This window comes from Episyrphus balteatus, chromosome 1 (genome assembly GCF_945859705.1).
Source record: "Episyrphus balteatus chromosome 1, idEpiBalt1.1, whole genome shotgun sequence".
Lineage (NCBI taxonomy): Eukaryota > Metazoa > Arthropoda > Insecta > Diptera > Syrphidae > Episyrphus > Episyrphus balteatus.
In genome coordinates this window covers 96,669,932-96,695,976 of record NC_079134.1, presented here as the reverse complement: position 1 = coordinate 96,695,976, position 26,045 = coordinate 96,669,932, and the positions used below count along the sequence as shown (strand labels likewise).

Below are 26,045 nucleotides of genomic sequence, written 5' to 3'. Positions count from 1 at the left end.
CATTCACATAAAAATAAGTAGAATCACCTTATTTTAGGCGGATATCACCTTATTTTAAGGTGGTGAAATTTAATGTGCGTATCATCTTATTTTAAGGTGACACTTTTTTCTCCGTGTAGTATCTGTTGTACTAGGCTGAAAACAAAAATTGCCGAAAAATTTATTGACGAAACTTATAACTTCATTTAAATTATTTTCCAGCTTATATTCGGCTTGATACATTAAACAAAGATTAAAGGATTCCATTTCATATTTATTTCAGTCAGTTTGAAATCGTAAGTGATTTTTACAATTTTAAAATAAAAATTAAATTTAATCTATTTATGTTAGTTAATACAACAATGAAATAAAATTCTGAATTTTCGCATAAGAATAACTAAACCGAAATCATTCAAAATATGCTTATGTTGATATTGTACATATTCCTTAATACAACGCAACATTTTTGCGTTTGTTTAAATTTACTACTTATAGTAATATTTTTAATATTTTATATTGTGAAATATTTAAACTGATATTAAAAATACAACAATTATTCTTACATCATCAAGTATTTCTCATTTTTTCATTAAAATTAGAGTTAAAAGAGCATATTGCATTGCCCCAGCACGAAAGTAAAGCTTTTATTATAATATGATAAATCTTATTTGAAAATATTTGATTTAACATTAACATTTGTACATTGTACAAAATATTTTTCAAATTCATAGTCTGCCAACTTACATTGCATTGCACTGCAATAACTTTTGATTTATTTAATGTTAATATACATGTTTCAGTCTTGTAACAGAAAATTAATTGAACACCATTTACAAAATAAGATGGTGAGCTTACGCCGTAGAGTACATACTCATTTAATTATAATTTGTACGTATTGTTGAAATGAGGTATTTTAATGTTTGACTTAAAAATATGATCTTTAAATTTTAACAACTAAAATTGAGACCAAAGAGGTAGCTCTTAAAACAAATCACTGGCAGGTTAAATTTTATTTTTAAATGGATACACACTTGTGTTGTTTTTTCTTTTACTTTTATAATAAATTTATATTTATACATAGTGTAGGTACTTATACCGCAACTATTTTTATTTCTTAATAATTCAGGTCCTTTCGTGTAGCTTTCTTGAGTTTTTTTTTATTTAAGTCCAATAAAGAATAATATGAGCTTTTATGTAATTAAAAAGTATAGAGTTAATTTTTTATAATTTAACTTTTCAATGTCAGTCTTTTATTTTTTTATAAAGATAAAATGAATATTTTAACCTTAAATTAGGAACTTAAAAAAGATTGATGGCAAAAAATGTTGTACTGTGTATAATACGTATAATGTCCTTTAATAAGGATTAATTAAAAAAAAACTAAAATGGCAAAATTACTAACACATCTAAATCTTCCACGTTTCAGAATATTAATATGTATTCCAATATTTTTTTTTTCTAATTTTAGGCACTCGGTGATTTGACAACAAATTTTATTACATTTAGCATAATAACACTTAAAACTACACTACTAAATTTTTGTTTGCACTGAAAAAATTGCTTGAAAAATAATTATTATACATATGTGTATGCCTCCTATTTTTTAAGTTTAGCTGAATTTTTCTGTCTTTTTTTATTATTATTAATCGGCCGATTGAGTAAGTCCGATAAACTTTTGTTTTTTTTTTCTCTTCCAAAAAAAAACTTTGATTGAGCAAATTTTATTGACTTTTTAAGCCTCTTTTAAAGCTAAGTCTATTCAATTATTTGTTTAACAAGATTTTATCAATATTTTTTGCAGTGACGTTGGACGTTATATTCATTTTATTTTTGAAAAAATCTTTTTTTTTTTTGTTTCGTTGACACATGAGACATGACAGCTGAATGTTTGAGGAAAGTCTAATATTAGACCTGATGTCACTTTGACATCAATGTGAGGTTAAAAGAAAGGTTCTTAGTAAATCTATTGCACTGAGAACATAGCCTTACGTAATAGAAACACTGTAGAAAATGTTTCTATTCACATTCATCTCTAAGAACTTCTCGGGGCGAATTTTCATTCATCAACTCATCATTAACCAATAGCTTAGTGGTCATAGGCGGCACTATAACCCCATGGTGCTTATGTAAGCTTGGTGAAATTGAGTCTTTGCGTGGTACTGATAAATCCTCAACTTGATCATTTTCTTCCTCATGTCTTTGGCGAGATGTCTCTGCTTCGTGTTCGATATCAGCTTCTCTCTCTCCCTGAAATCTTTCTTTCTTTATCTCGTGTTCTATAATACGTTTCTCATGTTCACGTTCACAATCACGTTCTCTCTCTCGTTCAATCAACATGTTTCTTTCATTATATTGAGGACCAGCTGGGCTTTGAGACCTCCCATATTTTAATGTGAAACTGGGACTTGGTGATCGAGCCGTTCCATTAGTTCCAGGGCTGGTTGACATCCCATTGACTGCTGCATGTGCTGCTGCAGCCAACGCCATTGCATGCAAAGCTTCCCGCCCCGCGATATCTCCTCCACGACTTTCAAATGCTTGCTGTAGGAAAACAGGATCTAGCAGAGCAGCAGCTGGATGGGGTATTGTGGGGGGTAGTTGACGGTCTTGGTCTTTCTCTCGATCTACATTATCATGTATTGATGGTAGCAAAGGCTCTGACTGCCCGTAGCTGTGATGGTATGTGTAGGCAGCACCGCTGCCACCACTCCCGTTTGGACTTCGTTTTATGGTCCTATTCATGGGTCGACCAGTAGTTATGCCAAGTTTCTTGACTTTATCATAGAGTGTTCGCGAGGGCACACCAAATTTACGTGAGGCCTGCAAAGCACTCATACCACTACGAACACACTCAATTGCTTGTAAAATATCGCTACGAGTGTATTGTTTGTAACGTTTCCATTCGGGTTTCTGTTGTTGTTGAGACCCGAAAGAGCCTTGACGATTTTCTCCCGAATAAGTTTGGGGGCTATCAAGGCCATCATCATCGTAAGATCTATCGGTGTAAGGAGAATGTGGTTCATCGTATTTCAATTTCTAAAAAAAAGGAAAAAATTATTGAAATTTGTTTTATTTTGGCGATACTTAAAAATAATTTAGTAATTATAAATAGCTATTACAATAAAAGTACTAAAGTGCTAATTCTGTGAATGAATTACCTTTAATAAAATATACAAAGTTTAAAAGTACTTAGTTCAATAAAAAAAAATGCAAGAAGGTAGGAAATAGTCAGAGATACCCAGAAGCAGATGGGAAACTTCTGACGTCATACTAATTTGCCTACAAGCTTGGATTGATACTTTTGGCTAAGTATGAGTGAAAAGATTAAAATATTTCGCTAAGTATGCATAAAAACACTGTGGTTACGTGTGTATTTCACATTTATTCAAGGATACAAAAGAAATTACAACACGAAATAAACGAATGGGTTTTTGGAGGTAAAGAGTACGAAAGTTTCTGATCTCCTTCTGGGTATCTGTGGTACAAGTCCAAAAGCCTCGCCACACAGAACCCGTTTTGACGTCGCTTTTCACCGCCAGCGACGACGCGCTGTAATAAACAGAAACTTATATTCTCTTTTAAATAGACCACACTTTCACCGCCGATTCGTAAATATTTTTTTTATTTTTTGTTTAAAAACCATTAATAATATAATTATAATACAAATATTAACTATAATCTGAATTTCATTTTTCTCTCAGTGTTACAAGTACGTAGTCGGGTTTAAATGAACTACTAGTTTACCATAGATTCTATCTTCGTAAGTTTAAAGTAAACATGTCAAATGACCAAGCAGATCTGGCCTAGGCTAGATCCAAAACGATTGCATACCAGCTCCGTAATAGTTGTCCTAACAGGGCACTGCCTCATACCGCACCCTCAGTGCAAAAGAGCATGAACTCAAAAAAAGGCTTCTGCAAAATACTAACTCTAAACTTTCTTTTATCTATAACTTTTCATGCAACAGTAATTTCCATAATATCGATCATAAGGACCATTATGTATGTTTTGTATTTGTAATACATTTTTTTTAATTTGTTTAAATAATATAAATAGTTTATGTCGAATTCCTTTAACCACCTGCAGTGGCTACGCTACTAAAAACGATACTTTTTGGCTGTTTAGGAAATTAAAAAAAGTAGCGATCTCTTTTTGTGAATGTATTTGTGTCCAAGTGACCGATGAAAATCAAAACAATGCACACAACTTCATAGTAAGAACCATAGAGGCATAGAGGAAGGAATACCTAGAGAGCCGGCTCGTACCCCCTTGCCTAAAACACCCGCAAATTTAATTTCAGATAATTGGTATACATCTTTCTTATTTTTTTCTTGTTTTCCTATCTCTGAATACTTGTGAAAGGTATAATGGGTTTAATACCTTTCTTTCACCAGTAGATGTCCTCACAAACAGGTTTGTGCTTTGAAATAGTACTCTCATGAAGTAGAATTTTCTGTTTTGCGACACCACCGCTGGGATCGCTAGTTTATTTTATGTTTGAACCTTATGCAGAAAATTGAAGTGCAGATCTACCAAAAGATGTCGCTAAAGTATTTTCATGGATTGATAGTACTATAGAACTATATATACAATGGTAGAATTTTCTGTTTTGCGTGGCCACCTACCGGTGGGATCGCTAGTTTATTTTATATTTGAACCTTATGCAGGAAATTGAAATGCAGATCTACCAAAAGATGTCACTAAAGTATTTTCTTCGATCGATAGTACTATAGAAATATATATAAAGATGTCACTAAAGTATTTTCTTCGATTGATAGTACTATAGAAATATATATACTTTAGCGACATCTTTTGGTAGATCTGCATTTCAATTTCCTGCATAAGGTTCAAATATAAAATAAACTAGCGATCCCACCGGTGGCCACGCAAAACAGAAAATTCTACTTCATGAGAGTACTATAGGAATATTAGGGCGTTCGTTATTTCACTTTTTTTCGAGAATCAAGTTCCTAAGTGGAAAAACTGTTTCTAAATACAAAAAAAAAGAACCATAAATTTTTTCAGAATTTTATTTTGACACTAGGAACTTGATTCAAAAATAACGAACGCCCTAAGGAATATATATACAATGTATATACAATGTTAAATAGCTCACTCCATTCACCCACCTTTCAATAAATATGTACAAAATAAAAATAAAGGTTCGTGTTTTGAATTTATTATTATTATTTTGTGAATTAATTCGTCTTATTGGCACTTAAATTGTTTTGAGCAAAACTCCACAGTTGAAAAACTACCACGTATAAGCACTATGCACTCATTGCAGCTTGTAGGATCGAAGAGAAAAACCCCAGAATCGCGTCTCTAGGTATTCCTTTCTCTATGGTAAGAACAAAACAACGTTAAATTTTTTGTTTCCTTAACACGATTTATATTTCACAAATAAACAAGAATTGGCTCTGGTTCTTTATTTCTTTACAAAATTTTAGTTTGGTTTGACGTTTTGCATTAGGAGAAAGTAGCGATTGCAAGTCGACTGCAAATCGAATTTTTGGTTGTTTGGAATTCGACATTAGTGTTTAAAAAAAAATAGTGGATAAAACCGTCATAATCTTTCAAAATGACGATAATTTAAAAATCAACATTTCATCATTAACTCAAAAATGTAAATTTACCTATCGCTGTTTTGCACTGAGGGTGCGATATGTAGACACGCCATAAAACTTGGTGTAATGTCAAACGACTTCTGTAGAGGTTGCTTTGATGAGGAAGAAGAAGAAACAATCCAATATCTTCTCCGCTCATGTCCTGCTCTTTGCAGTAAACGTAAATTACAGTTGGAAAAATTATTTTTAGAAGATACTAGTGAACTAATCAATACTTACATCTTCAACTTACAGCGCTTTATTTAAAGCTCAAACTTGTTTAATTAGTGAGCGAGTTCATGGTCTAAGTGTGTCAGTCGTTTTCCTGACAACCGATTCTACCTAACCTAACCTAATTTTAAGTATTTCAGCGCTTTTGTATGGGTATTTATTTTTTTATTATAAGATTTATTTTTGATTAAAAACACTTTCGATTTTATAATATATATACATATATATGTATGGTATATATGGATGGTAGATAAGTAATAGACTGATTCAAAAAAAATTTTTGTTTGTTCATAGTTATATCGAAAATATTGTTGGAAATGACGAAAACAAAATCCACTAAAAGGTACAGCCCTTAATATTAATATTAAGTACTTCCGCATTGCAAATTTTCTTTATCTACTTCCTATTTATGATTTTCATGGGAAGGATTGTGTTTTTGAGTTTGGAATCTTATAACTTTTTAATGGTTCATCAAAGCCTTCACGCAAGAAAACGGAGCTCAGATTGGACACTTCGACCTCAAAATGCCATAAACGAGGGTATACGAGGTCGAACACACACATCAACAACTTTTTGTGTATGAACACAAAGTCGAACGAGAAGGGATAGGAAAAACCGGCCGGTTTAAACCGGTTTCGGTTTTTTTGCTTCAGTCAACCGGTTTTTTCGTTTTTTTTGTTCTCCCGGTTTAAACCGTTTTTTGCGAAGAGAACGAAAACCCGAATAAAAACCGACTGAAAAAAAAACGTCCAACGAAAAAAAACCCGGCGAGACAAAAACTGAAAACCCTCAAAACTTTCATTCCCTCTCTCAACTAACCATATCGCACCCTCAGTGCAAAAGAGCGATAAGTCAAAAAATGATATTTTTGAGATAATGATGAGGAAATGTTGCATTTTAAATTATCTTTCTTTTGAAGGGCTTGTTGTTTACATGAACGAAAAATTCGAAAGATTATGACTGTTTTTATCCAATTCCTACTATATTAAAAGTCAAACTCTTTCCAGTGCAAAACAGAGTTAACACAAAATGCTCACCTTTTTTCTTCAGTTATTTCAATGCAAGAAAGAAATAATCCAAAATAGTCCCATAAATCACACAGATTTTCTCATTTTGAAAAAAAAAATCTATGCAAAACAGAGACATTCCCAAATAATCCCCTTCAAACAATTCTTGGTTCCAATGCAAAACAAATACAAAACAAAAATATTTAATTTTTCTTAGTGCTAAAGAGCGATAAACCAAAATAGTTCTCCTTTTCTATCTGAATGTTTCCATGCAAAAAAAAAAAAAAAAATAGATATTTATGATTATTATTAAAGATAACTCTGAAATTAATTGTATGTATCTAAAAACAGAATAAAATTCCATATGTTTGTATTTATAGCATTCGCACTTTTATTTAAACTAAACACAAATTAGTTTCACCTTTTAACAAATATATTTCACCCTTTAGCAAATATATTTCACCTTTTAGCAAATATAATTAAACTAAAAGCAAATCAATTTAACCCAAAAGCAAATATAATTAAACTAAAGCAAACTTTTTAAACTTTTAGCAAATCTATTTAACCAAAACACAAATTTATTTCACCTTTAAAATTAAAAATGTCAGTGATAATGTTTTTTTTAATAACGTTAGTCCGTTTGCTGACATTGGAATAAGTAGAATAATGTCAGTAACATTGCTAGGGCAATCTACTTTTATCAATTTTACTTCAATTACTGCAACCAAGTTATGGTCCATGTTAATCTTACTTAGAACTTGTCGTGCGTATATTTTGATTAAAGGAAGTGTCTATTTTTCTTTAATAAGCTATACTTTAAGAGTTGGAGTATGTTACTTTTAATTTTTTCCGACATAACTTTTTCGGAAATAAAAAACATTAAAAAACACAGGTTTTACGGCGATGTAACTCAGAAAGTATAGCTCACATGAGGAAATGAGATATATAAATATATTTGGGAGAAAAATAGATAATTGTATTTTCAAACCAAAAAAATCAGCAAATTTTCTGTTTTCGAGATATTGAGAGTAACGCGATTTTTTAAATAGCGGATGTCCAACCCAACAAAAAATTACGTAAACTGAGATTTATACTGAAAATAAACCGCTCTTAAAAACTGCATCAAATCCTAGGTGAAGTTTCTTTTTTTGTTAGATTTTCCCTATTAACTGAAATGCGCATTTTGTTTATAGGGTCTTGTTGTGGGTTTTGGGGTGTTTCGTAGATTGTAGTGCTACGGACAGCTTCAAAATCCTCATCCCTTCTTCATAGTTCGATACCAAAAGCTTTTTCTAGAAAAGGTTAAATCAGTTTGCGATTAGTTTAAATAGATTTGCTAAAAGTTTAAATAGTTTGCTTTAGTTTAATTATATTTGCTTTTGGGTTTAATTGATTTGCTTTTAGTTTAATTATATTTGCTAAAAGGTGAAATATATTTGCTAAAAGGTGAAGTATATTTGTGAAAAGGTTAAATCATTTGTGTTAAGTTTAAATAAAAGTGCGAATGCTATATTTAGAAACAAAAAAGTGAAACATTATAAAAATTAAGTGTAAATATGTAATGAGAAATATATAGAAATATAACTCTAAACAGAAAAAAAAAGTTGGCATCTGGCAGACGGTTTCAAACCAAGGCCATAATTTATTTAGAATATATAAAATTGTTAAAACATTTACATTTTGAAAATAAAATTATTATTATTATTATTATTATTATTATTATTATTATTATTAATTTATATTATTTAAACAAATTTAAAAATTAAATTTATTAAAAATACAAAATAAACATAATGGTTCTTGTAATACAGCTTTGACATTATGGAAATTGCTGTCGCATGGAAAGTTATAGAGGAAAGTTTAGAGTCAGCATTTTGCAGAAGCGTTTTCTCGAAATGAACTTTTTTGAGTTCTCGCTCTTTTGCACTGAGGGTGCGATATTATGAATTTTCATTCATATTCAGCTTAAAAAATTCCTCAAAGCTCCTACTAAGAGTGAGTTCTCTTATAACGAAATCATACTTAAGCTCTGCTTAGGGATTTTCTTCGAAAAGTTTTATTTTTGGTTGACAAATTAAGCTTATTATTTTTTTTTTTTTTGGTTATCAAATCAAGCAAAAAAAACGAAAACCGGTTTTTCCAAAAACCGGTTTCTTGGCCCGGTTTAACCGAAAGGAAAAAAAACCGGAAAACCCGAAAACCGGTTTTTGTACTTACAACCACAGTACACATAAAAACGTAATATATTCCGAACTGACATCCCTTCAAGCAAGAAAACTGAGTTCAACAAAGAAACTCCGACCTCAGACCGCGAAAATCGGGCTTGCACTCACACACTTGCAACTTTTTGTGTATGAACACAAAAGTCGAACGAGAATCGTGGTGAAAAAGTATGAAAAGGAAAATTGACGAAGGAAATACAAAGGGAACAGACAACATCATTTTATTTTTTTTCTTGCAGTGTTTGTGGCGTGTCGTGTCTCGCCTTGTTTAATATTAAATTATATATATTAAATGTGTGGATCAGAATCCAAACCCATTATATCCACTTTTCAAAAAAAATGACTTAGGTATGAGGTTTTGTTTCTATTATTCAAATACATACGTTGCGCCCAAGTTTGAGTCTCTAATTACATTTTTTGGCATAGAAAACAGACCACAAAGTTAGAGGTTAATTTCAAAACCCATTTTATCCACTTGAGTTTTTGTTTCAAAACCCATTATATCCAAACAATTTTATTCGCATCAAAATCCATTATATCCATTCAAAATATTATTTCTAAAATAAATTTGAAATTCAAAAACCATTTTATCCTTGGGATGAGATTAGATGGGAATATCCGAAAATTTATACGGATTTTTGAAAAAAAAATTTTCTACATTTAGGATTGAATTTATTTGTTCAAGAAAGTAGGAGTAGTTAAAAAAAAGGAAATAAAGTTTTCTCGTTTTTAATTGAGTTTTTTTAATGCCATATTTGCATATTTTGGTCTGAAATTCAGAGGTGATTCTCAAAATCCATTCTATTAATATTTGTTTTGGGTATAACTCTAAAACTAAAACCCTCAGATCACGATTTCATGACTTAAACTGTAGGGAATCCTAATTGAATCAATCCTGCATTTAAAAAAGTACTAAAAAATGTTTCGTTTACGAGATACAAGTTTTTCTCGATTTACTCGAAATAAAAAAAAAATAAATGGATAAAATGGGTTTTGATTCTGATCCACACAAATATATAATATGGGATCATTTTAAGCCAAAAAAAGAATTCATCGATAAAATATGGGTGAGTGTGCTCGCGCAGTGATTTTTTAAATAATATACTAATCATTTTGTGTTTTTCTTAGGAAATCTTCTTCGGCAGCCTGACGCCACGCCACCAGCACCCACATACATTCAACATCCACAATTTTTCGAATTACATCGAGTTCTCCTGCCGCTGGCCTTCACCAGAAAATAATTATTAAAATTGTGTTTGTGAAAATAAAATAAAGAAAAGAACAAAAAAAAATAAAACAGTTTCAGTGAAAAAAAAAAAAATATGGTTCTTTTTTTGGTCGCAAATGCGAAACGTCATCCCTTTTTTGTTCCTCTTTCTGGTAGGTTTTCGCCGCTCCGACTCGGGTCCGACTTCGGCTCCGTTTTCTCGGAATGGAGAGTTTCACCACACCAATACATATGCAATCGACTTCGCGGTGATTATAATTTCCATACTAATTTGAGCCGCCTTCGGACCAGTTTCTGATCCGAAGTCGGACTCAGCTCCGCCTCAGGCGGAGCGGATTCGGACCGAGTCCGGACCTGTTTGCTTGAAGGGATTGGTCGCCAAATTGTCAAAACATGACAATATGGCGACCAATGTCAGCTACCGTAATTCTTATTTCTTTTATTTACCGACGAAAAACGCACAAAAACCGAAAAACCACGCACACCACTAATTTTTTAAACAATTTTTCACCATTTTCAGCGAAGAAACACGAAGAAAATTTGTTATTTTTTAATTTATAATTTTTTCAAATGACATTTTATAAATTAAAACAAAAACAAATTTCCTGTTTACTGCGATTGAAATATAAAAATTAAAGGTCGACCTGACAGATTGGTGCCCATTTCTGACAAACAAATTTTGACAACGTTCTGAATATATTACCTTATTATGTGTACTGTGCTTACAACCACCATCCCTAATTCTATGATCAATTTTCTGAAAAAAAAAGTAGCCGAAATCTCAATTTTCAGATCAGCAACTTCAACCTCAAATAAATCCAATTTCCCATGAATGATTTTGAAACAGTCGTCCCTTATTTTTTCCTGCTCTATAGAGATCAAGTATTGGTTATGTGTAAACAAAACTCGAGGTTTCAATCAAAACTAATATACGATGATGGAGACAAAATAAAAATTGAATTAAACTTTTTAAAAATTACTTCAAAACTACTTGGTTTGTCATAAAAATTTTGTTTGAATTAATATCTAATGCTGTAATTTAATTTAAAATAATTATTTTCTTAATTAACTTTTACTAAACTTTATAGGCGCAAGCCCATTGTAAAAGATTCAATCGAATAAATAAATGAAAAATGAAAAAAAAAAGAAAAGTGGTATTGGAATTGTCTCGACCATAATACTTGGTCAAAAGCTATGTAAACTACATAAATATATTGCCAGTTCAGATCTATAAGTTAAGTAGGGTAAGTCGGGCTAATATGCCAGTTTGGGTAATTTGCCACATTTCAATATTTTACAGCTCAAACCTCATATTGGCAATTCTGACTAGAGTTGGGCACTTAAGTTCATTTGAGTGATCGATCACTTTAGTTCAAATCACGCTACTGAACTAGTTCTGAACTAGTTCATTTAAGTTCAATTTATTTTTATCACTCCGGTTTTGTTAGAATTAAAAAACAAAATTAGTTTGTGAAAACTGTATCCAAATTTATGTAAAATTGACGCATTCTTCATAATAAAACAAATACAACCTAAAAATAACAGATATGTACATATTTTATTTTCTATAAAAATTCTTAATTTCGTTCATATACTTGTCGAGCTTTCTGGTTCCTGACGAAAGTCTAGAAGAAGTACGTTTTGCTTTCATTAAATCGAAACCATAGTAATGCAAGAACCAAGATTCTACTTGTTTTTTTGTTCTTGCTCAGAAATAAGAGTAAGTGGTGCAATGCTTGAAGAAGAAACGCTAATACTGGCACAAACGACCTTTTGTTTTACATCTAAATCTTGAGGTAGAACAGAAGAACTGATTTCGCTCAACAAAGAATTGGATGCAATTTCATATGCACTTTGGTTTCTGCACTCCTTCTGACAGACGTTTAAGTATGTCGGGTTAAAAGGGCGCTGTCGTCGTATAAGACAAGGAGACCAAATTTGAAAATTCCTTATACAGATGGGACTTTCTTTCCCCCAAAAAATATATAAAAAATGATAATGTAAGGTGACCATAAGCTGTTTTGTAATGTCATAATACGACTGCTCTAGGTTGCTGTTTAGTTTTTTGAAACAAATCTTTTTCGCTATTCGCGAACTAAATTGAACTAAGTAAGTGAACTAAGTTCACTAGTTCACCAAGATGAACTAGTTCATTGAACTAGTTCGTTCGCGAACTACACAAGCCTAATTCTGACTATGCAGTTCGCTCAGTAATGCTTAGTTCACCTGACACACGGATGCTCAAGTCATTTGTTTATTTATTTTTGAAAATATGCGGGAAAATATAAATCCAATTGTCTTTTTATTAAACTTAGTTTTCTTAAAAACGTTATTTTTCTGGATTTTTCAAATAAATATATGAAAATTACTTCAAAAAAGGTAAGATTCGATATGTAAACCTAACGTGTGTTCCTGTCTAGACTCTAGACATAATATTTAGCGTTAATTTTTGTTCAGGATGTTTTCATATTTTTTGACGTTTTGGGGTAAAATGGTACATATATTTCACACCAACACAAAAAGCAGAATTAACAGAACAAAAAGGAAACCGAAAGTGGAAATAACACTTCCGAGGAACCACTGCCAGCATTTATGATTCCTCAAGTGGCGAAGAGGATACAGACAACTTTTGTCCCAATTGTGACCTGTGCTTCTCCGACAAATTCGGAGCTAGATGTGACTGTATTTAATGCTCTAAATGACAGAGATCGATGCACAAGGACCCGATGTTTCACGCGATTAAACTTAAAAAAGGACATGCTGCCTAAATGTCTGCCGGCATACCCACCCGTCAAAAGTGGCATATTCCCCTCACATGTGGGTAAAATGCCACTTTTTAAGGTTTGTTTAAAAAAAATTTTAAAATGAGTTAAACGAATTAAAGTTATGTTTATTGGTTTTTCTATTAAATAAAATGATAATCTAATAAATAAAAAAAAAAAAATCTTGAACTAAACTTGCTATTACTATTAAATATGATTGTTTTACTGTTCAGTGTGGCATATTCCCCCGACTTACCCTATTTAAAACAGCCTTGATATTAGTGTGAATTAAATTTTTAAATAAGCCAATAAAATATTATTCCAAATTTAAGTGTTAAAGAAAAATTACCTTATCATTATATTCCATTCCATTGCAATAATTTACTCCGGTTGCAGTAGCTTGTGATACTTTTTCAGACTTTTCACATTTAACTGGTTGACAAACTAATGGCATAGGCTGTGATGAATCTGCAGAATGTGATTGAGCCAGTACATTTCGCAAGATTGGTGTGTCTCGGTTCATTAACATACTTGATATTGATGATAACTTTTTGCGTTTCAAAGGATTCATATCAGAGGCAGCATCATAAACAGAACTCAACATAGAAACGGTATTTGGTTGTGAATTTGGCACTGGTGATATTGGCCAAGAAGAATGACGATCCATGGTGAAGGGAGCAGGCTGCGGGCTTTTAGAATATATATTCGGATACACCGATTTATAGGAATATGTTGGTGATGAACTACTTGTTGGTGCAGCAGATGGACTAATATTTGTAGACGTTGTAATGATTGGCGACGAGTTAAGAGCTTCATTCGATTCTTTTCCATTTGCTGAATGATGATCGTGTGAGTGATTGGGAAAAGAAGAAGAAGGAGCGGCAATTGAACCAGACGCCGCAGTTGTAGACGCATAAGGACTGTTACCACTTTCTTCAAATTTATTGAACTTTTCCTTTAAATCAGCCATGTCAAAGAGACCCTTTACTTCCAGTTGTTCCGCTATTTTCATAATCTTTGGAATTTGACTTTGTGTTACATTTACTTCTCCGGTATACATATACTCCAAAAGTGCTCGCATTTCAAATGCTTGAACTCCAGGAAACAAAATGCTGCAATGATCCATAGGAACATCTTGCAAGATTGATTGAAAATATGGAGAATTTGCTGCCAAAACAACACGATGCGCCTTAAAGTGCACTTGATTATCAACAACAATCGTGCAATCTACATAACTTTCTATTTTAATGAGCGCGTCCAGAATTTCAACTAAATTTGATTTGTGATTGTTCCATCGAAGGCAATAGGTTTGACCTTCAGCTGTCGTTGGACCACCCATCCTGATGAAGCTTTGTTGAAAGGTCGAAAGGATTTTATTTTTTAACGCCAGTTCAGTTATTAAATCTGTATTTTTCATGGAGTTGTCTGTATAAAATAAGAAAAAAATGTATTTGTATTTAATTTTAAATAAATTCAAACCCTTATTTTTAATAAGTTAATTTAAAAATTAACTACATTCGTCCTTCTACTATAAATTTTTGTAATCATCAAATTTTCCGATGCAATAATATGTACAGAATTTTAAGTAACTCATGACTAAGATCACTAAAGGTCTTTGCATTGCATTTTGCATCATGTTGAGGTAATTGCTATGGATGAAAATAATTTTGTTATCATTAAGGAAATCATGGTCCGAGTTTGGATAAGCAACTACCATACAAACACACAAAGAAAATAACGCCAGGGATAACATTACTTCTCATATATTTAAATTTTTTTCTGATATATTTATAGTCCAGTAATTTTAGGTTTTATCTGCGGAAAAATTCCTACTGGGCTGAATTTTGGTATACAGCTTAATGGCGGCTTTGTTATGAAGATGTGAAAAATCGACATTGATATCGTGTCCGCGTTAAGAGTTAGAGAGGTCAAAAGGTCACGAAAAGTTTTTCGCAAATATCTCGCGACCTATTAATCGGAGGTCATCAGAGGTTATATAAAAATTGATGGTCGTGAAATTATCTACAACATATGCCCAGCACATTCTGTACACTGAGCCAAAAAACAACGTAAAATCAATCGAAACCACTTTGAATCAATGGAAAATCACTACATTTTTAGCCTAAAGTGGAAAATGATTGAATCAAAGTAGCACACTTTAAATCTAAGTTGTTCAAACATTAAAAAAAATAAAAAAAGTAAAACTGGCATCCGCTCGGGATCGAACCTTCTATACCTGGGTTGACAAGCTTGTGCTTTACCACTGTGCCATCTCACTTATAAAAATTGATGTGACAAACTGTAACTTAAGCATAGGACGATTTTTAGAAAATTAATGAATATATTTTTCACCATTGATTCAAAGTAGAACGGATTAAAAATTACTATGCGTTTTTTCTTTGGGTGTAAGATGAACCGTTTCGCGAGTAGAGCGCAGAGAAGGTGACTAGATTGCACTCACATACGAAAAAATACATATTTTTGGTTTATTTTGCTCGATTTTTGAGGTTTTTTTCGAAGTAGCTTAAATTTTTTTAGTTTTATTAACTTATCTTATTACGTAAATACGGATTAACTAAAAAAAATAAAAATGTACACATTGGGATAAAAAATATTATGCAAAAGGGGGAACCACGTTTTTTGGAAATGTTGTATGTTTCCCTTTTTTGTACAATAAGTGCCTTCATTATTAGGGGTTATATCTAGTTGTAAGTGCAAATAAAACCTTCTTTTTTGTGGATTTTTTGTGAAGAGGCATTTAATTATACACGTTCAAACAGCTATCGGATAGGCTATCTGGGATACCCGTATCTGGAATATCTCTTTGAACGAAAAGCTATCCAGATAGTTTGCCAAAGCACCTACAAAAAAATATGAAAATATTGAAAGAGGAAATTGTTTCTTTTGAGCAAATTCCCGTTTTTTTTATTGTTGCATAGTACTTGAACAATCGATTTAACTTTAATTCTTGCAAATTTATTTTATTTTCAAGCTGAATAATCGCGCGAATAGAAATCAAAATAGAAAATAGCCAAATATTTATCAGCTTATCACTCGAATACCTGAGGTATACCAAAAATTCTCGGATACCTTCAGATTATTTTTTGACAGAAAATGGTTCGTTTCTTTGCTAATTTTTAACACTGTTTACAACAACAAAAAGCTATCCGATAGCTTTATGTTAACTGTTTGAACGTGCCCAATTACTTTGAATTGCTTACATGTAGACAATCGTGTAGTCGACAGCATTATGTCATATCGTATCTACTTGGCACACTACAAATTAAATTTTCAATTTCCGCCATAAGAAAAAAAAACACATTATTTATCCTGAATACATATAAATACCTACATTTCATATAGTTTATTCTGTCGTTAAAAAAAAGCCGACCGCGGTATTTGTTGTTGTTATTTTTCTTTTCACAACACGTAAAAGCATAGGTAGGTACACAAAAAAAAATAAACTCAACAAACGCGATTTCTATTTACCTCAAGGTGCATTCACCGGCAAAATACATAAGTAGGTACCTACACGAGTATATAAGATAGATAGATATATTTAAATTACAAGATGTAATGGAAAATTATGTCTCTTCATTGTGAACGGCGATACAAATGCTTAACTTACGGTTTCCTTTCCTTCTTCAACTTTCAACCCCCTTTTTTAAGTGCGTTGGTGTTGAATTTAAATAAAACCGCCAAACTTCCCGCCGTTTTTTTTTGTATTTTTTTTTTAAATTTTGTCCGTTTCTTCTTTATTTGCTCTGTTCCCTTTTCTATTTTTTTTTTGTGAAATAAGGTATATAATGGTTTCGATGAAAGAAAAATAATGAAAAGGCAGAGTTCAACGGTGTTTTTTTTTTTGTTTTTATATGCGGATGCAGTTTTGTTTTCAATTTTATGAAATAGAAACTGCGTAAGTTAGTTTCATATTGTATTTTTTTAAATAAAAATAAGGGTAGTTGTGCCTAGGTATAATGTAGTTGGAGTTGGAGCAACGAGAATTCAACAATAATTTTTTAATTTCGCTGTATAATGTATACACTATACACAATACACAGGTTACCTAATTTTTAAATTAAGGGTATGTATATAGATTTCTGTGTAAATATGTATGTAAGTAGGCACAGAAGTGGAAACATACCTACATTAAAACGGTAAAATTATTGCATATTTATATATTTATTCTTCCTCGTTAACGTAAATTGACATACACTCAGAAAAGAACGACGTTCAATGTATTACTTAAACTAGACAGTGTTGCCAGAATTTTTAAGAGGCATGGAGCCAATTTTAAGAAATTTTGGAGCCAAAAATAGCCGCTTTCAAAAAAGTCCAAAACACGCAAACAATTTTTTGTAGTATGAGATTTTTGATTTTTTATTTTAATTTTCAGATAACTTTTGCTTATCAGACTTTTAATTTTGCTCATAATTCTGGTTTTTACCCCCCCTTTAAATTAAATTTTTAATATGTAACAAGGAAAAGTGTACGCAAATTGGTTGTCGCTGTAGATCTTTGGTAGATTTTTGCTGTCAAAAGCTTTGATTTCAAAGGAGCCTTAAATCGCCATGTTCAAAGTTAAAAGAGCAAAATTCCGATAAATCGGAAATTAAAATATTAAGGAGCGAGTGAAATGTTCTAGGAGCCTGTTTGGCTATGTTGCCGGCTCTGGCAACATTGAAACTAGATTAAAAAATATAGGTATTTTTATATTAAAGTTTAAACTAATTAATAAACTTATATAGGTAAATGTGTTAGCCTTGATGTTAGGTTCTTATACCTATGTAGTAATTCTGAGAACCAAGTTCAATTTCCAGGATTTGCTTTTTTTTTAAATTGTTTTTTCAAGAGTCGCTCATTTTCAAAAATAAATGCTTTTGATTTGTTTTTTAATTAATGTTGTTTGCCTTTGATTTGAAAACTTTTGTTTTCATTTTTGTTTGTTTTAACGTATTTTTTGTATTCTTCAATATTTTTGGAGTGAGTCATAAAAACAGTATAATCCAATTCCCTCAAGGTATGAACCATTTCATATACATTCATTTCAATTAACAGAACAGTATTTAGCTACTATCTACTTTAAGCTTTTTCTTTTACACGCAAAACATATCATACAAATTAGAGGCTTCTTTCAGATCCACGATTTAAGACTTGCTTAAATTTGCAATGAACCTAGGACTAAAAAAAAATATTCCTATACTCGTACATCACAATGTTGGTACATTATAGGATGTGTGCACACGTATACCTACTAACGACTATGTACATATTTATGTTTATACGCCCAAATATAATTTAATGCTAACCAGATGTCAAGTAGATCCAAATAGACGATAACTACGACACTATTGTATAACATGCATAAATATGCATTTATGTTATGGTCCTCTCCTACTTCAAAACATATGTTAAAAATAATAATATGGAACAAATAGTATCTACAAAAATGACAAAACGAAATCGTAAACGAAATATTTCGTTCAACTTTTCGTTCTGCAGTACGCAGCGTTGCCATTTTGCTGCATTGCAGTAGAACTGCTGCATTTCTTGCAAAAAATAAATATACTGCCACTTAATCAAATCTACTGCACTTCAAATCAAATTCCAAGCGTTTTAAGGAAATAATAAACCAAATCCTTTGTAATATACTATTGAAATGTACAAAATCTGCTCTTAACTCAAAACCAGCTCAAATAAGCTGCAAAACACCAAGATTAACACTGTTTAAAGTGTTTTTGGCCCAACAGGTATAGTCTGGGTTTTTGAAAAAAAAAAAAAAAAACTAAAAGGAAGTACAAATGCTTAATTTAAATTTTGTACATGAGTTTGGTTGTAATAAGAAAGGTATTTTGACTGTTAGTTCAACATACAAATTTTTTTTGGAAGTGACAAAACTACAGTACGCTGTTCGACACAGCGGAATTGAAAAGTCTCCACTTCTTTTTCGCACACAAACAATTGCCTGGGACATAATTGTGTGCGGAAAACGACATTTGAGTATTTTCGTTTGTTTTTCTTGTTCATTTTGTCATTGCATGCCTTTCTGAGATACGTGTTTTTTTATTATATTCATTTTTGTAATTTGTGAATATTTTTCAGTCGAGGTTTCGCAAGCATTTCGTTGTCCTCGTCGACACCGACGAAAAATTTCGTTTCTCATCAGCAGCGTACTAGGCTTTAGGCAAAACATCAAGGCATAAGTTTTTTTTTTATATTTTTAATGTGTAATAGTGTGAATTTAGCCTACCCGCATTAATTGGAAAACTCGCGTTGTTTAACCTCCCGGAAGCCATATAATGCCGCAAATTGAAATTGCCAAACTTATGAATTTGTTATCAGAATGCATAAAGCTAGAAAACTGGGTACCCACATTTTCGTTATTTGTACCCCACTCCCAAAATTTGTTGTGGGCTGATTGTATGATTTTTTACACAAATGAAAGGACGACTTACCCTCATTGTTACACCAGTTAAGTAAGATGTGTGTATATTTTCCTAAAAGTAGTGTCTAAAGTGCAATCCAGTTTTTAATTCTCTAAGGCAAGTCTAACATGTGTAAAAAAAAAATTAAGTGCGGTGCAAATTTTTAATTTAGATATTTGAATATTCATAATTTTAAGAAATTTGGTATTTAAGTAGGGTAAACAAAGGTTATTTAAAAAAAGGCAAAAAACTAGGAGTATTCATACAACGGTTAAAACTCTTGATAAATCTTGGGCCTGAGTTTTCATGTGTACACAAAAAAATGTGTAAATTGCCAAGCGGGCAAGGAAGAGAAAAATTCACACAGAAAAACTAACTCTTGCGAAATTGAGCCCCTAGTAAAATGGTAAATGTGGTAAACGAACTATCAAACCCATACAACATTTTGACATATTTACCACTTTATTTTCTGATGTTTTTTATTGAATTTTTGATTTGTGTTTTTATTATTTTTACTTTGCCACAATACCCGATGGTACTTTTTCGTTAACATGTTCACTGTTGACTTTGGAGACTTAATTTTTTTTCGTTTTCGCACGCTTCTGCAGCGTACTAGGCTTTACCACGTTTACCAGGTTTACACAGAGCTTGCACCTATTATGAATGAATACACCTAATACTTTCTTAACAAAAGATGATAGACATAAAATCGATATTATAAATATATGTATGTACTTACTTGTGCATACTCGTAAGTTACGCATACAAAAAAAAAATGTAAAAAATCTACAACTCGAGACATGGACGTTTAAAAGCCAAATTCAGAGTTTGAGAAATAATTCACCAAAAATCGACATGAAATTACTTGATACGTAGCTATCTGCCAAATTTTTGATTTATCAAATTTATATTATTTTTTTTTTTGCTACTTTGTTTTTTTGAAATAGGTATGAGATATTTTTATATTTCAACTACACTGTTTATCAAAAAAATTTATAATTACTTTTCTTCGGACCTAGAACATTTTGTACGGCTGATTGATATAGTGTTTATTTCCTCATTTTCAAGACTTCTGATTTTAAGCAGATTTTTGAACTTTGTAGAACTTGTTTGTCTTAGTAATTTATTAAAATTGTAAATTTATTTCTAACTAAACAATGTATCTTTTATAGAAACTGTCAGAAATCGATAAATCTGGAATTTTTGCAATTACTGAAGCTCTAAAAAACGTTTTTCGTTCCTAAATCCAGATTTTAGGGGTAAATTAAAAAAAAAAAATAAGTCAACAGTTCAACTATGTTCAATAAGACCTACAAAATGTCCTAGGACTTGCATTTTATTTCAATCTAGAAATGAGATATTTACTGATTAAAAAAAGAAGATTTATTGCAGTTTTCCGATATTTATCTTCAGACGCACAGGTATACACATACACCATATACAAACTGTTCAAATAGGAGACTATTAGGTATTAAGGTCTGTAGTAGGTATCCGCATGAAAGTAAAAACACTCTGTGGGTTTTAATTTCAAACCCTCAATAAATTACTGCCTTAAATTCCTATCTTCTCCACAAATCTGGGGTTTATAGAAGAAAGTATTCAAAAGATCATTCCGGTGGGAAAAAAATAGCAAAATTGCTGCGAGTATAACATCTTGACATGTGAAAGACATGTGCGCTGAATGTTGTACAAAAATTGTATCTCCCTGCAAAATATCCTATTTCGATCTCAAGTGTGTGCAGGTTAATAAGGATGTACAAACAAAAAAGAAAATGAAAAATGATATAAGATCCTTGCAAACAAAAACAACAACAAACGAGACAGAGATAAAGTTATGGTATGTGAGTGTTTTTTTATATTAATTGAGAGAAAGGATGCCCAGTGTTATTTTAAAATTTATGTTTTAAGGGACAGGACAGGTATTTTTCAATTTTCCTTTGATTTCATGTGGAATTTTGTTGAGTCCTTTATTTTCGGATGGATGACAGGTTGCGAGAATAAAATTGCACAACAGGTTATAACAAAGAGAAAATGATCTCATAAAACGATTAGGAAGGTACCTAACATAAGCGATGAAAAAAAGGGAATTTGCAGTTAAAAAGATACAAAATCAAGAGCAGAGATTATGGGATGGTGTTGTTAAAAAATGGATTAAAAGTTAACTTATTTTTATCGTTTATATTGTTTGTTGTTTATCTATTCTTATAAGCTGGATGTTATAAAGTCTTAGGTGTCCGTGTTTTTTTCGTTAATCAAACAAAAGGAATCAATTAAGTATTGATCTTCATAAGTAGTTTTTGAAAGTATTACACAGAGAAAAATAGACCACATAAAATAGAACAAAAGCAATAAGATTTCTCTATGGTTTTCATCCAAGTAGGAAACCTTATTAAAACAATCGGGTTTCCTTATTGTTTTAAAATCTGCACTTGTAGGGTTTTGAAAAAAAAAAAAGGCCAGGCCGGGAATCGAACTGGAGACTTCAAATCATTAGTCGCCCACCTTACCACCTGCACCAACCCGCCATGAAAATTTTGATCACAATTTTTGTTCTAGTTGCAAAAATAAATCTAGTACTACAATTAACACATGATTATTTATTTTTATTATTCCTTCCTCTATGTCAAGCATGTCAAACTTGCGGCCCGTGGGCCGCATGCGGCCCATAACGCATAACTCTGCGGCCCAGTCCACATTTTTAATATTTTCAGTTTAAGTTTATAATTTAGATTTTGTGCTCCCAGCTTTCGACATACATGCACCTCTCTTTTTTTCAAATCAACAAATAAATAAGTACAAAAACAAAATTATAAATTTTATAAAATCTCGTGGCGTAAATCAGGGGAAGTTCTATGATTTCTTAAAGTGAATTAAAAAGCGAATATTCTGATTTAACCTACCAAACGGCTCTGAGTCTTTGAAATTTTTTTTAGGTTTTGATGATAAAAACCTTAACACCAGCATGCAATATCTCTAATTTGATTAGCTTGCATCAGTGGAAGGTCGTATCGAAAATAAACCAAAATTTTTAACAAAATACTGAATAAAAAAAATTAACTTTAATACTGAATATGAAAAAGGCTTGCAGATTTATGTCTTTGAAAGACAAGTTCTCTTGATTTTCTTCGTTCTTTTTCCTGTTAAATGTACCTGTAGATGCGAGAAGCTAGTTATCTATGAAGAAATCGTTGTTCAACATAATAGTAATGAATGTTTAAATAGTATGTTTAAGTTAACTTGGTAAAATGACTGCTGCGTGAACTGTCGACACGAATTATTAAGCTAAAAGCGAGCATATAATTTGTTTCAAAAGCCACTTCAAAATTGATAAATTGAGCTTATAAAACGATAGTATCGGAGTTATAGACTTTTGTTGTAACCTTTCCAAATTTTCAATTCCTCCTTCGGGGTAGAATGATTTGACATTAGCATAAGGAGGTTTTTTAAATAAACACAAATGGTTATTTTTCAGTAAATAGTAATTTAATTACTTTTCTAAATTGTGAGGAACTCAATCTTTCTATATTCTCTTAGTCATTTTTAATTAATATTGAATGTGGAAAGCTTTAAAACTAAACAACAAAAAGAGCTTAAAACAATAAATACGCTTCATAAAAATATTTCTTTTAAGCTATATAGACGTGACAAACTTGTAGTTATTTGGCTTGAGTGAGCATAGAGGACTATTTTGCAGCTCTTTATTAACATTCCACCGATTTGGGAACACAATTTTCTTAATTTTCCAATTTCATAGAGCTAATTGTTTAACCAATTCATATGTCAATTCAAAACGTAAGTTGGAGCATTTTATTTTTTAACATTCAACGAGCTCGGGACCTGTTGTAGTGCGAATATTTTGTTTTATGTAGATAAGTTAGTTTTCCTTCCTGTATTTTTTAAAATCTGGTACGATCAATACCAAATTTTGCGGCACTGCATATACACTCTGTTTTGTTTAGAATATCCTTATTTACATTTTCAACATTTATTTCACATAAGGTTAGGTTAGAATGTTTTCTTTTATAAATGTTGTGCATGTTTAATAAACATTGTTTATTATTCTAAAATAAGAGAAGATTGTTGTTTTACTTTATAATATTCTTATTGACTTAATAAGGAGCATTTGACACCCTGTCAATTCCTCCTTTAAAACAAGTTTCAACACATCCTTTTTATATACCTATTTTTGGAAAAAAAATCTAAAAAACACTAAGCAGGATTATTTTTCTACCCATATGTTTAAATTAAATGCAGGTGCACCACATTTCATTTTTCCAAAGCTTCAAGTACACTTGAATTACTTCCCCTAAAAAATTAAATTAACCAGCTAAAAAACAAAAAAACACATCCGCTTCGAAGTGCTTCAAAGACACACTGATCAGTTTTTTACCACTCACAACCATCGTAACTATCTTCATTTGCTCATCAATTAAAATGCATCCAAATAATTTGTTTTCAAGGAAAGTACTAATGAGCCCTAAAGTCCAAGGTAACTGCCTGGCTATTGCAACTAAGGTATACCTAGGTTTTAATTTATTATCAACTGGTTTTGCTCATAAAGCTTTCAAAACCACAATTTGCTGTTTAAACTGGAAAATGTTAATTGCGAAATTTTGAAAATTGGTTGTTTGTTTTGTTTAAAACAGGTTTCTGAAATAGGTTGGTATTATATCAAAGTGAAGGTTTAGGTTGATATACAATAAAAGTTTATTAAAATCGGAAAAAAAAAATAAAACAGAAAATAGTTTAACTAAAACACTGGGTACCTACTCACCTTTCACAAAAACATAAAATACTTTCATCAGCGGATCTCGAAATGAAAATATTAAATTCTTTTCATTGATGAATTGTATCCATAGGTTTTAAAAATTTTGATTAGTTAAATTTAGTAATGATTAAATTTTGAAATTTTTGCACACACACAGCGAGATCCAAAAATATTAAAAAAGTATCCAAAATGCGTTAACTTAGTTATGCTGTGTGGTGCTTGCACTTAGTTTATTTTATTTTTGTAATTTTTTATGTAATTTTTAATGAGTTCAAATTTGCTTTTAAATTGAAAAAAATAACTTCACTGTTAATATCCGGAGTTCATTCACTTTTTGAGTCCGCTTTGTTTCAAAATAATACTAGCCACGGTTCGAATAAAAACAAAATAAAATAACAATTTTGAAATTTGTAAAAACCAAAAAAAATATAGGGGGAGCTAAAATTTTTTGTTTTTTTTTTTTTGTTTTAATATAATAATATATAAGCAATTATGCGACAGCACGTAGTTGTAGCTCCAACTTCTGAAACTTGAATAAACTCTGCGATTGCAACAACCGAAATAGAATACTCGCAATCTTCCCAAAAACAAAATACATTCAATACGAAGTGGCAGAGCGCAGTGTGAATAAATTTGTTGTTGTATCAATGTCACGCAGGGGAAAATGTGAAAATTCGTTGGGCAAAAAAATCATTGTCAAATAGCAACAAAAACATCACAATACATAGGCAACATACGTAAAACGCATTATTTTCCACCACTTTAAAAAAGGAATGTGTGGAAAAAATTGTTGAAATATTTTTTGACAGGGCTAGACAAATAATATGTAAAAGCGAGATAGGAAATTATACCTAAGCTATTGTAATCGTGAATGCACTTTTGAAAAAAAAATTGCGTATGAGTTTGTATATGTGAGTTTTGTTAGTGTGTTTGTGTTCGCAGTTATTACAAGTGACCCTGGTTTGTATGCTTATTATACGTATCAGTTTTATAGGTTCAGTGCAACAATTAATGAAAAAGTTGGAAAATGTAAGAGGGAGAAAAAAGAAATAGGAGAAAATGCACTAAGAAAATGAAGTTTTTTGTTGTTCATATTACGAATATAGAATGAATAAAAAACTATCGTTTAACTTGTTTCGTTGCGCATCTAACCTTCGCGAGGTTTGCATTGGAAAGAAATAGTTGGTAAAAGAAAGAGATAGAGTCGAATGTCATTTAAATAGGTAAAATAAATATACACACGAAAACGGAGGATCGAAGTTCGAGTAGTTATTGGAAGTCAATTTCAGATTGGCTCAATTTGATAGAAAATGCAGGGGTAACGAAAATAAAGGCTTTCGCCTTCAATTTTCCTGGGAGCCTTTCAAATTTTAATAGATTATAAAGGGGAAATAATTTTGACTTGCCTTAGGGAAGTAGATATTATGCAGGTACATTATATACTTCACAAGGTTCTTGTAGTTATTTGAGTTTTTATTGAAAGAAATGGGAAGTCGGAGGTACTTACAAATAAATATTTAAAGTTGAAATGTTAATTAACACCACCTACCTAGGTTGGTAAGTATTAATGAAAAGCTTATCATTGCAGAAAATCTGATGGAATATAAATAACAAGTAGGTACCTGCCATTAGAAAAATAAGTTATACAGTTTGTGACTTTCTTTTTTAATTTGATCAATATGTTAGTTTTGTGTGCCGAATTAATTTTTCCAGGCTTCCTATACAATATATTTAATAAATATGCATGTGTACATACATAGGTAGGTATACGCGTGTGTATGAACATGAAACTTTGAATTTTGGTCAAAATAGGAAAA

At 31.3% G+C, this 26,045-nt stretch overlaps 1 protein-coding gene across 1 annotated transcript; it reads right to left on the bottom strand.

The window, feature by feature from the left end:
- Positions 1-532: 532 nt before the first annotated feature.
- On the bottom strand, positions 533-24,373 carry LOC129905342 (broad-complex core protein). The gene is made up of 3 exons (XM_055980810.1): positions 24,235-24,373; positions 13,385-14,460; positions 533-3,015 (listed from the first exon to the last, which is right to left on the bottom strand). Exons 1-3 carry the CDS (start codon positions 24,260-24,262, stop codon positions 1,996-1,998), a joined length of 2,124 nt encoding a protein of 707 aa, XP_055836785.1. The 5' UTR covers positions 24,263-24,373; the 3' UTR covers positions 533-1,995.
- Between the last annotated feature and the right edge of the window lie 1,672 nt (positions 24,374-26,045).

Excerpts from the sequence above, each read along its gene's own strand:
- LOC129905342 (XM_055980810.1), bottom strand. The coding sequence starts at position 24,262 with ATGAAAGTATTTTATGTTTTTGTGAAAG. Across the intron at positions 14,461-24,234 it reads ATTTTATGTTTTTGTGAAAG|ACAACTCCATGAAAAATACA; the intron begins GTGAGTAGGTAC and ends TATTTTATACAG. Across the intron at positions 3,016-13,384 it reads GAATGGAATATAATGATAAG|AAATTGAAATACGATGAACC; the intron begins GTAATTTTTCTT and ends CCTTTTTTTTAG.